The sequence below is a fragment of the Populus nigra genome, chromosome 10 (genome assembly GCF_951802175.1).
Source record: "Populus nigra chromosome 10, ddPopNigr1.1, whole genome shotgun sequence".
Classification (NCBI taxonomy): domain Eukaryota; kingdom Viridiplantae; phylum Streptophyta; class Magnoliopsida; order Malpighiales; family Salicaceae; genus Populus; species Populus nigra.
Window position 1 is genome coordinate 10,155,540 of NC_084861.1, and position 13,971 is coordinate 10,169,510.

Sequence of the window (13,971 nt, forward strand, 5' to 3'; positions counted from 1 at the left end):
TGTCCGCCTTCTTACGGGCTAGAGGCTTTGAAGGTTCCTTTCAAATATACCAAACATATTTCAACTCTTTTGGCATTCGAGAGGTTCACAAGTTTGAAATTCTGTTTTAGTAAGTGCACACAGAGAATCGTGCACTTTGTAGCTTGTATTCCTTGGGTTGAACTGAAAGTAGTTTTGGTGCAGCAAACTGAAGAACCCACTTCATTCACTCACATGGACCCCAATCATAGTCAAGCAGTAAGCAAACACATATCTCCACGTGTAAAGACAAGAGTAATTCATGCTTTTGTGTCTTTTTCTTCCCCCAAGCCTTTTTCCTATTTAAGACCGATACTCCAAAATTAGTTGGCTAGATTCCAAAATATTTGCGATAAGATGCGCCCTTGTTTTCTCGACACAAGTAGCATACACGTGTCCAATTATTATCGGTATCATCTCAAGCATAAAAATGGAATCGACAATATTCCTCCAAGCAACTGATGCTTTCCTATTCTCTTTCATGTACCCATACCTTTTTTGGACAGCCTCGAGGATTCTACTTCTAGCGTTTTGTTACTGTATTGGAATAAAAAATGAATAAAAAATAGTAGAGACAAGATGTGAAAGGAAAAGAGGATAAAATTATATTTAATTCTAATATACAAGATAAAATAATTATTTTTTTATCTTATTTAATAAATAAAGTAAAATAAAATATAAAAAAATTATTTTACTCTTAATATGTATTGTTGTCAAACTTACATGTTTTAAAAAATAATTAAATATTAATTTGTTATTACTGTAAATTATATTAAGTGTTGAAATTAATAATATTATAATAACTTTGATTATATAAAACTAGAACTGGCTTGTCAGGTGGAATTGAAACATGGATTGGTCCGAATTCAAAAAAAAAAGAGGAATGATTAATTTAACCTGATCCAGCAAAAAACCTGAGTCAACCCAAGATAAAATACGTGTCAAAAACTTGTTGATATTTTTTTAAAAAATAGTCAAAACAAAACTGTTTTGATTATGTTTTTTGAAAAAAAAAAGTTTGTGTTAACTAGGTTAACCCTCGTGACCTGTGATTCGAACCTTGCCTAAAATTAATTCTCAAGTCAGATTTTAAATATACGATAATAATTTTTTTATCCATACGTTGCATCGAGTCAACATGTGTTGACCCCCCCGACTTGTGACTTGGGTTTTGCTTTAATCGACCCTCAAGTTTAGTCTTAAGACCATGATAATAATAATTTTTGCTCTTATATTGACTCGAGTCAGTCTGGATTGACTCTCATGATTTGTGGCCCAAACCTTGCCTCGAGTTGACTTCTGAATCGAATTTTAAAATTATGATAATAATCATTTTTATTTTTATGTTTCCTTCCTGACATGTAACCCGAGTTTTAAAATTATATGATGATAGTTATTTTTATTCTTACATTGACTTAGATCAACCTGTGACTCAAGTCTCGACCAGTAACTCAAGCTTTGCCCTAAATTCGACCCTCAAATTGGGTTTGAAAACTATAATAACAACTATTTTCATCCTTACATGTATTAATTAGACAATTTTATAAATGATAGTTCTTTACAATGATATTTTAAAAATAAAATAATAATAAATATTGTATCTAGAGATATGTACTTTTTGCGCTTTATGTTTTGATGAAAGTATATAAATTTACTTTAGAATTGTCACATAAATATTTATTTTTATGTTTTTATCTTTTCAATAAAATATATTTTTATATTTATTATGTCTTTCTCTTATGTACTATATCAATAATCAAATACTGCCTTGATGTATCAATATCATTAATGGACACATATCATCAGCATTTGAAATGCAAAATGACAATGACTAGATCTGTTGTGTATTTAGTTGTTATATAATGACCTGCATTAATAATGAATATTCCTACTAAATCATTTCCTGGTTGGAGGAATATCTTGTATGTATTTTATTATTTTTTTTCATCAGTACGTAGGTTAACAGGATTACATGTCCCTCAATCATAACGTGGGGATTGATTTTCCAAGGTTTAAGGCCTACCCAGGATAATTGGGGTTACGTCTCAGTCATTATGATCCAAAACAATTAACGTGGGGATTGATTTCCAGCTTTAAGTTCTCATTCTTGATAATAATGTTGGAGATTTATTTTAATTAAATAAATTACGAGAAATGATAAATTATCAATTTATATTACTGATAAATATGTATTTTTATTGTTTTAAATGAAGTAGTTGATTTAAGCATGTTTATCTTGAGTTTATAGATTTAAATATGTACAAACTCTAATTTTTTTTAAAATATTTTTCATTTAACATGTTTTTATGCTGATAAAATACTAATTCATACTAATTACTTTTTAACTGATAAACTAGACATATTTAAACAATAATCTAATATATTTATAAATTTTGACCTAAAAGAAATGCTATTGATGTACGCAACGGTTGAAAATGACATTTCTCAATGGTGCTGTAGTGAGCTGTAGTAAAGGACATGGTGAGTCTTCGTCTTTGTGCATATCACTGAAGAATTTTGAAAGTTTAATGCCGAGCTTGGTCTTCTATACAGTGTTTGAACCGTATGGAACTACTTCGAGAGCCTAAATAATAGTAATGATGAGCTTTGCATCTTTTACACATACGGTGTTTGAAACGTATGGAACAGTGTTTTCCCCCTTCTCTCTCCCTGATCATTTCCTCTTGTGCTTTATTCTTCTCTTCTTCAGCTGCCCTATGGAAGGAAGGAGAAAAAAGAAAAAAGAAAAAAGAAATCTTTGTTACATCTACATAAAGCATTTCCGCCACATACCTATTAATATTCCACGTAACATGAACAATAGGAATACAAATATGCTAAAAGATATCAGAGTCCAGCCACCGCCTTAACTTTCATGAAGTCATCCCAGATTTCAGACTTCTATTATATAGAAGCAGAGATAGACAGAGCCCACACCTTTTCAAGAATTGCTCACAATAGAGTCAGAAGGATTCTGAGTGAATAATTATTATGAGACGTTAAATTCATCCAGAATCCACCAATAACTCTCCCATTAATAGAGTTATTGGATGACCCACTCTTTTTTTTAAAAAGATTAGCATTATTCTCCGACATATACACCTATTACAAGATAATAAATCCGATTTTATTTCATAGGCTTAAGCTTGAATGACAAATTTAGGTCTGAAACAAGAGCTCTAATCTTTTAATTTTAGCAATTTAGTTTATTTTTTTTAATAAAATAATTGATAAATTATGCTCATTACCTATAAAAATTCCCCTCTCTCGTTTCTTAGCAAAGAAAAATCAAACATGACAAGTGGAGATTATATTGATTTTTTTTATAACTTTTAAGATTTTTTATTGTATGAAAAAAAAAGAGCTCAAATACATATTAAATATCTCTGTTTTGTTATGATAAAAATATTTCTAATCTATCATAGTAAAATATTTTTGATTATAAACTAAATAATTCATCATACCATACATATCTAGATTCAATATTTAATTGAGTTCAAGAATGATAAATTATTTATTCGAGGAAAAATAAAAAGAATGTTAATGCATCAAGTAACAATCAATCAATGTATCTTTGTACTCGATCGGGTTAATTCATTTATAGAAACGGAATCTCTCTTCTATCATTTTAGATTGAATCTCTCATAAAATTGCATCATTGATCAATGCCAAGTTCATAAAAATCGAGGGAGATATTTTAGGTCAAAATTAATAGAATATATATCAAGGAAACATAATCAGGGAAGAGGCTGTAAGTAAATGGAGAAAGTAGCTACAACATATTAACCGTTAGATTCATAACAATCAATGGTGCATATATAAAATATATATGTAAACCTAATTTTTTACGTACGTGGATCCCCGCCACCCCCCTCTCCATTAAAGCTTTGAGGAAAAAATGACTCCAGCTATTAAAAAGGCTTTCTCGTCTCCACTTCTAAGTAAAAAGGCTTTCTTTTATACATGCGGGATTATCTCCATTGCTGGAGTTAAGAAAAAACTGCGTGCTCAGTACTGGAGTGATGTTCCATTTTCTTAGAAAAACGAGAAAATGAAAAGAAAAATAGGGTTTTTTTTATAAATTGGAAATCTGAAAACGTGTCTTTTCTAGTTTTCTTTCGTAGGTGCATTATTATTTTTCCTTGTGTTTTCCAAGTGAAAACACGCATTTCCCGATTCTTTTTAACGCTGTTATTTTTAAATTTTGATTTTTTTAAAAAATATTTTAATTTGTTTGTAGTTAATAATAATTTTTATAGTATTTTATGGAGCACAATAAAATCTTCTCTCTTTTAGTTTATAGTTAATAATAATATGTTTTTATTTTTATTTTTACCATGACATGCCATGGATACTATTAAGAGAATCCCATCAAGATAGTGGCAAGGAGATTAAAATTACAAAATTACACTTGAAACCTAGTCAAGAACTCTCCTGTCTACTTTTACTCTCATTTTAAAAGCTAATGTGGAAAATTAATATGTTGTATTATATATACAACTACAACTACAATTACATTAAAAATAAAAATAAAAAATAAAAAATAAAAAATAAAACTCTAAACGATCTAAGAAATCATTATTCACACAAGCACAAAATTATTATGAATTGTAATAATGCCATGAGATTTTTTTTTTCATCCTCTATTTTTTTGGCCACTTAATTTTTTTTATTTCATCATTTTGATTTTTTTTTAAGTTTAGGTTGGAGATTTGTCCCAATTAAGCTTGCACGGTTATTTTACGATATTTAGGAAAAAACCAATCATTAAATTGGTTCTCAATTTAGAAAAATCAAGTTTGATTTTCTTTATTAGGAATAATTGAAATTCAAGAGCAAAATTTTATGATTTAACAATGTTCAAGGTTTTTTTTTTGGTTATTGTAGCTAAGGCGTGTTTTTAGCATATTTTTACCGAATTGAGTTTTTTTTTTAAATTTATTTCGATTTTAAACTTGTTTTCATAAGTTTTTTACATTTTGATTTAAAAATTCACTTTCTTTATATTTTGATCCGTGGGCTTAAGAGAAAAGAGGAAGAGCAAAGAGAGTGCCCAGCATATGGAGGAGAGAAAAATGTTAAAATGAATATTTTTCAATGACAAAACCCGTTATTCCTGGTATTCCTGGTATCAATGTGTCTCATTTTATGATGAAAGTTTCATTTAGGTCTTCTTTGTCATTTATCTTGCATAATTAATCAAATCTTGCGTGCCTAGGCTTTGGGTTTTATATATATATATATATATATATATATTTTGATTTTTTTCATTTGCACTTATTTTTCATGCTGATTTTTTTAATTTCATAATTTAATATTTTATTTGTTTTGGATTGGACTATGTAATTTGTTTTAGTTTGATATATATGGTTTACCACGATTTAAAATAAATGTTTTTATATTTAGTTGGTGCACAAATTTGCGAATATCTACTTTTTTTTTGTAGTAAACAAAAAATTATTTAAAAAATAACAAAATTATTAAAACAAGCTAATTCCATCACCCCACTCACGTATTATAGCCCATTATCCAAGATGTGAGTTTGAAAGACTAGGTTATAAAATTTGAATTGATCCAATACTTAGTAGTATATTTTTTTTATTTGAAATAATCTATGAAATTAATTTTTTTTTCAATTTTATTCTTCTTCAACCTTTTATTCTATCAAATTTGGTCCCTATATTTTAATAAACTTGAAAAAATAAATAAAAACTCCAATAAGTTATTTTTAAGCTTATTTTTATGACATAGTCAAACATTAAAAAAATATTTTTTTACTTATTTTTCATAACACTACCAAATATAAAAAAATATTTTATTTTTCAATAGTCCACTTTCCATGGAAATTACTTCCTAAAAAAAAACTACTTTCCAACAAACAAATAAGGTCCAAAATTATTTTAGAGATAAATTTATCTTATACTTTTGGCTCTATCTTTTTAACCAAACATATTTCTATCTTTTTTTTTTAATATTTGTTCCTTCTATTTGGAGATATTAACTAAATGTGCAACCTAATAAAAAAAATATATCTTAGTTCCGGACAATAAATAGTTTCCTATTTTGTCTCAAGCTATTTATAATTACATTATCATATTTATTTATTTTGTCAATTACCATTCGAATAAATCATCTCCTTTTAATACGTATGTTTAATTTATCCATCATGCAATGAGTTTAGCATTGATATTGAGTACTTAGTAAAACATAGAAAAAAATCGTATTGAAAATCAAAGTGGCCATCACTGTAAAGCTGACAAAATATTATGGCATTCTTTTACAATAAAGCATTAAACCTTGGCAAGACATTAAAAAGCCCAGACAGTGGAATAGGGTTGGGTTTGGGCATCAGGAGACTGTTTTGGCATTGATCCAAAGCAATATTTCAGCTATAGAACAGAAATCAGAGTATGGGCAATTATCTACTGCAGAACAAAACTTGCTTGATTCATTGATCAAGAAGCAGTGGCAATGTAACTTGCATATAGAAAGCATGTGGCGTCAAATGTCTCGTCAAATTTGGTGTCGCCTAGGTGATCGCAACACGTGTTTCTTCCATCTAGTTGCTAACTTCAGGAGGGCTAAAAACCATCTCCTGAAAGTGGTTCATAATGGTTCTGTTGTTGAAGGCTTACCGGTCATAAAAGATGTGGCAGTTAGCTTCTTCTCCAAATTATTCAGAAGTCCTGATAGATTCTGAATTGGTTTAGGGCCTGTTGGTTTTAAAACACTCTCGGCTTCTTCTTCAGCTAGCTTGGAGCGAGATATCACGTTGGAAGAATTAAAGTAGGGCATTTGAGATTATGATGGGAGCAAGAGTCCGGGTCCAGATGGTTTCAATTTCAAATTCTACAGGCTTGCTTGGAATTTCATTGTAGATGATCTATTAGACATGGCCAAGAATTTCTTCAAAACAGGTAGGCTTCCAAAAGGAGTCAATCATGCTTATGTTCATCTAATTCCGAAGACAGCTTCCCCAGTTGGCTTCAAAGATTTCAGGCCTATTAGTTTGATTCACAACATTTACAAGATAATGACTAAGGTTCTTTCTAGCCATCTGAAAGCGGTTATGCATGACCTTATCAGTGAGAATCAAACAGCTTTCTTGGCAGGGAGGCAAATAATTGATGGGTTTTTGGTTGCCAATGAAGCAGTTCACTCCTTGAAAAGATACAGAGTGTCAAGCCTTATGTTTAAGGTGGATTTTCACAAAGCTTTCGATAGTGTGCAATGGGATTATTTAGAGCAGATTATGAGGCATATGGGTTTTGGTGAAAAATGGATTAATTGGATCAATACTTGTATCTCCACTGCAAAATTATCAGTGCTGATTAATGGATCTCCTTTTAAGGAATTCTTGATGGGCCGTGAGATTCGCCAAGGTGACCCCCTTTCTCCATTTCTTTTTCTAATTGCAGTAGAGGGATTATCTGTTTTGTTTCAAAGAGCCGCTTCAAATGATCTTTTCAAAGGTATCACTTTTAGAGACAACTTTTGCCTCAGTCACCTACAATATGCAGACGACACTTTGATCTTCATGCCTGCTAATCTTCATATGGTCAAAACAGTTAAAAGGATCCTGTTGTGGTTCGCTATTTGTTCAGGTTTGCACATTAACTTCCATAAAAGCTCTTTAATTGGCATAAATGTTGGGAAAGATACTTGTGCTAGTATGGCATATTCAGTCTTTTGCAGATTTGATTCCTTGCCTTGCTCTTATCTGGGCATGCCTTTAGGATCTAATCCTAAAAGATTGTCTACATGGAAGCCTATTATTGAGAATTTCAAAAGAAAGTTAAGCATGTGGAGAGGTCGTATGCTTAGTATGGCAGGGCGTATTTGCCTAATCAAAAGTGTCTTGAGTTCATTGCCAGTATATTATGTCTTCTTTTCTTATACCGAAAGGTGTCTGTAATATACTAACATCTATTCAACAAAGATTTTTGTGGTCTGGAGTGGCGAAGCAAAAGAAAATCTGTAAGGTACAGAGGCGTATTGTTGTGAAAGCTTGACAAGAGGGAGGCCTCGGGTTGGGCTCTTTAATGTCTAAAAATATATCCATGCTTTTCAAATGGATATGGAGGTTAAACTCACCAGACCATGCCTTATGGAAACAGGTAACAACCCATTTTTACTCCCCAACTTTCGAGAATGGAATCCCAAAATTGCATGGTCATATTTCCCCATTTTGAAAAGATGTTTTGTCAATCTTGGATCAAAACAGTGTGATTGGCTTAGTATTGCGTGAGAACATTAAATTCATGATTGGAGATGGATCCTCCATTCTCTTCTAGTCTAACGTGTGGATAGGATCAAATGCTTTACGTAGCATTTTCCCTAGGTTTTACCAAAATTATACTTTTCAGAATGGTTTGGTTAATGAGATGGGTCAATGGGTGAATGATCAATGACGATGGAATTTGATTTGGCATAGGAACCTCTTATCTTATGAAGAGCAACAATATCATCATTTGCTCTCAATGCTGGAGCCAACGATAATGCGGCAAAGAAAAGTTGACAAACTTATATGGCCATGTAATTCTGATGGAAGTTTCTCAGTTAAATCCTGTTGCTTCCTAATTGATAATACCTCCTCTGCGAATGATAGAGTTTTCGAAGCTAATGTTTGGATTAAAGGGGTCCCTCCGAAAGTTCAGGTGTTTCTCTGGTTGGTAGTATAGGACAAAGTTAGTACAAGAGCTTTTCTCCATCAACGGACTGTTTTGTCTGCCACACAAGCTTCATGTGTCTTTTACAGCTCAGATTTGAAAACCTCAGAGCATCTTTTTATACATTGTATCTTTTCTAGGAGTGTTTAGATGAAAGTTTTGGATTGATGGGGTATCCAATGTTGTTTACCGAGAACACTTGACTCGCTGCTTCTCCAGTGGCCCGAAATGGTACATGGCAAATTCCAAAGATCAGCTTGGAGAGTAATTTCAAGTAGTACTATTTGGAGTATTTGGTTGCTAAGGAACAAAATTGTTTTTGAGGAGGGAACTATAAACTTCTTTGATTGTTTCTCCACCATCCTTTATCGGGTTGCTATTTGGTTGCATACTCAGGATTCAAACTTCACTTATACAGGAAATGACCTCTTAAGATCTTCTGATGACATTAAATTGTGGTGTAATAAGAAATCTTAGGTAGTCTTTTTGTTGTTTGCTGTAGTAGATTAATTTATTTTTTTTCATATCGCTTGTATTTCTCTTTGGCTATTGGTTTTATGGCCTTTTCAATATACTTTCGAAGATTATCAAAAAAAAAAACCTTGGCAAGACATGTTTGTTCTAGCCAAATCTCATGTATGAAATTTAAATTTAAAATACTTAAAAATAGAAACTTAAAAAGTTAGTATAGTGGTTAAGAAGAATTAATTAAAATCATGTTTCTATATATTTAGAATTATTAATTTGTTATACCTAAAATCTCATGTAAATTAGAGGAGAATTTGTATATCGATACATTTAAGTGTGGATGTCATTAATAGTGGTGGACGGATACAATCATCTTCAAGAAGTCGAGACTTCCCTGAATATTATTTGCTCACCTTTGAAACGTTTTTTTTGGTTATCAATCTATAAAGAAACAAAAAAGGGAAAACGTCGCCTTCCGTTTTAAGGCGTCAAATGCTCAAACTGGAAAGTGCAACCTCTAAAAATCTAACAGCATACCTTTACTTGCCACGTTTTGGAATCTAAATGAACATTTATGAAAATAGTACACAAAATATCATCTTACCCTAAATTAGCTCCTTGCCATTTTCACCACACGACCATTCGATGCTTATATATATAAATATAGGCACACTCCATGCCCATGCCCTAAAACTCACACCAAACTTCCATTAGTCTTTCTTTGTTTTCTTTGCTTTCTTTGTTACTGGTCATCTTTCTTGATCACCTTATTTAAAAAATGTCTCCCAATTCCATAATCGAGCCTACGACGGACTTGCAAAAGAGAGCATATGTTACGTTCTTGGCCGGAAACGGTGATTATGTGAAAGGTGTGGTGGGTTTAGCCAAGGGTTTAAGAAAAGTGAAATCTGCATACCCTCTTGTGGTGGCTATTTTGCCTGATGTGCCCGAGGAGCACCGCGAGATTCTAGAATCTCAGGGCTGTATCGTCCGTGAGATTGAGCCCCTGTATCCACCAGAGAACCAGACTCAGTTTTCCATGGCTTATTATGTGATTAACTACTCAAAACTTCGTATTTGGGAGGTAATTAGTTAATCAACCCTAATCATCTTCTTTTCTTGACATGTTACTATTATTGTTGGCCATCAGGCATTAGCCATGCAATTGTCTAAACGTGGGCTGTTATCAAGTCTCTCAACTTGTGTTCTAGAGAAGCACGCATGACATATCCCTAATCAAAATTACTAAAGTTTTTTTTTTTTTTGCATGATGGATTTATATGTTGATGTGATGGCCTCTAATTCACTATATATCTAATGTGGTTCCCTTGTGGTTTGTAGTTTGTGGACTATGGGAGGATGATATACTTGGATGGTGATATTCAAGTCTTTGACAATATTGATCATCTTTTCGAGAAGCCAACTGGATATTTTTATGCTGTGATGGACTGTTTTTGTGAGAAGACATGGAGTACCACTCCTCAGTATCAGATCAAATACTGCCAGCAATGCCCTGAAAAAGTTCAGTGGCCTTTGGAGATGGGCTCTCCCCCTCCTCTATACTTTAATGCTGGCATGTGTCTCTTTGAACCTAAGCTCGAGACTTACTTTGATCTCTTGGAGACCCTCAAAGTCACCACCCCTACCTCATTTGCTGAGCAGGTAATTAATCTGGCCTGTTTAGGATATTTATTATTATTATTTTTTGGAAGGCTTTCTTATATAATATATTCACCCTTATTTTTCGGATATTCCAGAAAAGAAGTGGTAGATTTTTCATTTTTTAATTAATGTATCATCACCCTTATTTTTTGTACTTGTGATTTGCAGGATTTTCTGAACATGTTCTTCAGGGATGTATACCAGCCTATCCCTCCTGTCTACAACCTTGTTTCGGCTATGCTGTGGCGCCATCCCGATAAATTCGACCTTGACAAAGTGAAGGTTGTCCACTATTGTGCTGCGGTAAGAGAATTCACTGTTATAAGTAAAGTTCTTTCAACATATTGATCTATACAGATATTTTCATTGATTTTCATTTTTGTTCAAACTTCTAGGGTGCAAAGCCATGGAGGTATACTGGAAAAGAAGAAAACATGGATCGAGAGGACATCAAGGTTTTGGTGGAAAAATGGTGGGAAATATATGAGGATGAGTCCCTGGATTTCAAGAATGCCACTGTGCCTGTTGCTCAAGAAAAACTTGGACCCCTAATAGCGGCATTGACTGAGGATGGGGTGGGTAACCACATGAATCTACCATCTGCAGCTTAATCTTAATTTCTAGCTAGCTAGTGTGTTTGGAGCATTAGTTTTTAGCCAATATATAAATACTATATATAAATTATTAAGTACAGGGATTAGGGCATTTATTTACTAGCCCTATATGCTTTTTTAGTTTGATTGTGATAACTGATGAAAGTGGAATATATGTATGAAACCTTCGACATCTATAAAGTTGGAAAACTAAGAATAAAGAGAATATTATGATAAATTATCTCTACTTGTTTTTCCCCTTAATTCTACCTTTCATTGTTCTTAAACATTCTGTTCTTTTGATCGTATATTCTTCTACATTCTCCCTCCCTCCCTCTCTCTCTCTTTGAATAAGCCAGAGAAATTCATTAAAATTCCAAAGGAGCAAAAGGCCAGATTCCACTCAATTCGTTTTTTGCCGAAGAGACCCGTGTCTCCCTCTTCCAAGAGTTGTAAAATGTAAAGAATAAAAAACAAAGCTATCAGGAAAAGAAATATGTTGGGCCTATTAAATGAATAATATTAAAACATGGGCCAAAGATCCAGGCTGGTGACCCAAATGGTGAATTTCCATGTATGGAAGCCCAAGTTCTAGAAACAAGTGATGAAATCTCTTTTTTGTTTTTTTAATACATCAATTCTAACGTGAACGTACCTCACATTATAAACACATAAACGAGTAATAAGAGTTCAACTCCTAAAACTATTTAGGTGGTAATTTAGTAATAAAAAATTTAAGATTAATAGATTTATTTTTTTTATAGTTTCCGATTCAAGCCTTGTGATTGCTCATATGGCTACTAGAGACTTACATAATCGTTAACTTCAGGGCCCGTGGAATTAGTCGAAATACATGCAAACTAACCAAAACACCCATATTAAACTAAAAAAGAGTTCAACTCCTGAATAATAATAAAAAAAGAGTTCAACTCCTGAATCTCAAAACGAGTTTTGCAATTCTTTTATACTAATTTCATGTTGTTTTTTTTCAAAGAATAATCATTTAAGCTTGCGATTGTGAATTATCCCAATCCTCAAGGAACATGAATTCAGAACTGTATATCGAAAGTTATTCTCAAAAAAAAAAAAAAAGGAAGAAGAAGAAAAGGAAAGGAAATGAATACTGAGAGTGAAAATTAGGCTAGTTCTAGAAAAGGTACGCCCATGGATTTACCGGTTTACTTGTAAATTAGTTTAGAGCTAGATATGTTGCTCATGTTTTTTTTGTTCGTGAATAAATTTGTTTTTATATATAAAAATATGATAGTTTAGAAAAAAATTAATTTTCAAGTCATTGATATAGGTGATAATTTAAATAATAAAAACAACAACAATAATAAATAAATTATAAAAAAAAACAATGAAAAAAAAACAGCTGAATTTATTTGGATTATCAAAGAACTCAATCCTAACCTGATTGAAGAAAAACAAAAACAAAAAGTAAAACTTAAAAAAAAGAGCATGTAACACCGGTTTAAAAAAAAAGAGGAAAAACCAAACAAATTTAGGTGAATTTTTTAAACTTAATTTAATAAAAAACTTGTAACTTGTTAAATCATGAACCCGAGTTTAATCAAGAAACTTAAATGTCATTCAATTTAATTTTAAAGGATAAAATTATTGAAAAAATATTAATAAAAAAACTTACAAAAGAAATGAACAACAAAAAGAAAGAAAGAAATAAGCTAAAATCTAATAGGAAAAAACCCAATAATGATGAAATTTGAAAAAAAATGATTATGAATAAAAGAAATTACAATTAAATGAATAAGAATTGAAATTGAAAAATTAAAAAATCATAGACGATGAAATTAAAAATTATTTGTAATATGATAAATTATTTATAAATTAAAAAATGATAAGGGGTTAAATAATTTTTTTTAGAGCTAATCCAATAAAATTAAACAAAATAAATAACAAAATAAAAGTTAAAAATAGAGTATAAAAAAATATATCAAATTAAAAAAAAAACATTAAACCTCATCTTTAAAAATCACATCCGTAAAATCTTTATCTATATTTTCACACAGTCTTGTGATAAACTACTTTCTCTACTAAATTTTCACGGGGTAATAAATCCGGCCGGGCCATTTCACGGGAAGAAGTCATGTAGTGTGCAATAAATGTTGTCGTTGGACTTCTGAATGCTTGTTCTTTCTTGTGTTTCTGTTACTTGGTTCGAAGGGAGTGCTGCTATTCCTAAGAAAGAAATAAAGCCATGGGGGCTAACTTAAATTATCCCGTGCGAGATATTATGGGGTTTCGACAGAGATCGATCCTAGTTCGTTTCTATCTTTATTGTTTCTGAGTAAAATTAATATATGAATGCTGTTGTTTTTCCATTTTCTGCTGTGATTAATTTCAGTTTTGGTATTTTCTGTTATTCATTTTATGTCGTTGTCTTGGTGTGACACTCACCATTCATGCGCTTCCATGGCTGACTCTATACTCTTCCGATATGACATGCGACAGGGAAGAAATAAAGAACTATCGAGAACTAAAGAACGACGACTGTATGGAAATTTAAGAAGGGAGTAGAAATGAAATCATTTCAATATCAT

General features: G+C 31.7%; 2 protein-coding genes across 2 annotated transcripts; both read left to right on the top strand.

The window, feature by feature from the left end:
- Positions 1 to 6,910: 6,910 nt before the first annotated feature.
- LOC133705288 (uncharacterized) lies at positions 6,911 to 7,754 on the top strand. Its single transcript, XM_062130426.1, has 2 exons — positions 6,911 to 7,622; positions 7,714 to 7,754. Exons 1-2 carry the CDS (start codon positions 6,911 to 6,913, stop codon positions 7,752 to 7,754), a joined length of 753 nt encoding a protein of 250 aa, XP_061986410.1.
- A 2,104-nt stretch (positions 7,755 to 9,858) lies between these two features.
- Positions 9,859 to 11,651, top strand: LOC133704136 (galactinol synthase 1-like). The gene is made up of 4 exons (XM_062128892.1): positions 9,859 to 10,239; positions 10,497 to 10,817; positions 10,986 to 11,120; positions 11,213 to 11,651. The coding sequence occupies exons 1-4, from the start codon at positions 9,934 to 9,936 to the stop codon at positions 11,426 to 11,428; spliced, it is 978 nt and encodes a 325-aa protein (XP_061984876.1). The 5' UTR covers positions 9,859 to 9,933; the 3' UTR covers positions 11,429 to 11,651.
- The last annotated feature ends 2,320 nt before the right edge of the window (positions 11,652 to 13,971 follow it).

Excerpts from the sequence above, each read along its gene's own strand:
- LOC133705288 (XM_062130426.1), top strand. The coding sequence starts at position 6,911 with ATGGCCAAGAATTTCTTCAAAACAGGTAGGCTTCCAAAAGGAGTCAAT. Across the intron at positions 7,623-7,713 it reads GTGGTTCGCTATTTGTTCAG|ATTTGATTCCTTGCCTTGCT; the intron begins GTTTGCACATTA and ends AGTCTTTTGCAG.
- LOC133704136 (XM_062128892.1), top strand. The coding sequence starts at position 9,934 with ATGTCTCCCAATTCCATAATCGAGCCTACGACGGACTTGCAAAAGAGA. Across the intron at positions 10,240-10,496 it reads CAAAACTTCGTATTTGGGAG|TTTGTGGACTATGGGAGGAT; the intron begins GTAATTAGTTAA and ends TGTGGTTTGTAG. Across the intron at positions 10,818-10,985 it reads CTACCTCATTTGCTGAGCAG|GATTTTCTGAACATGTTCTT; the intron begins GTAATTAATCTG and ends TGTGATTTGCAG.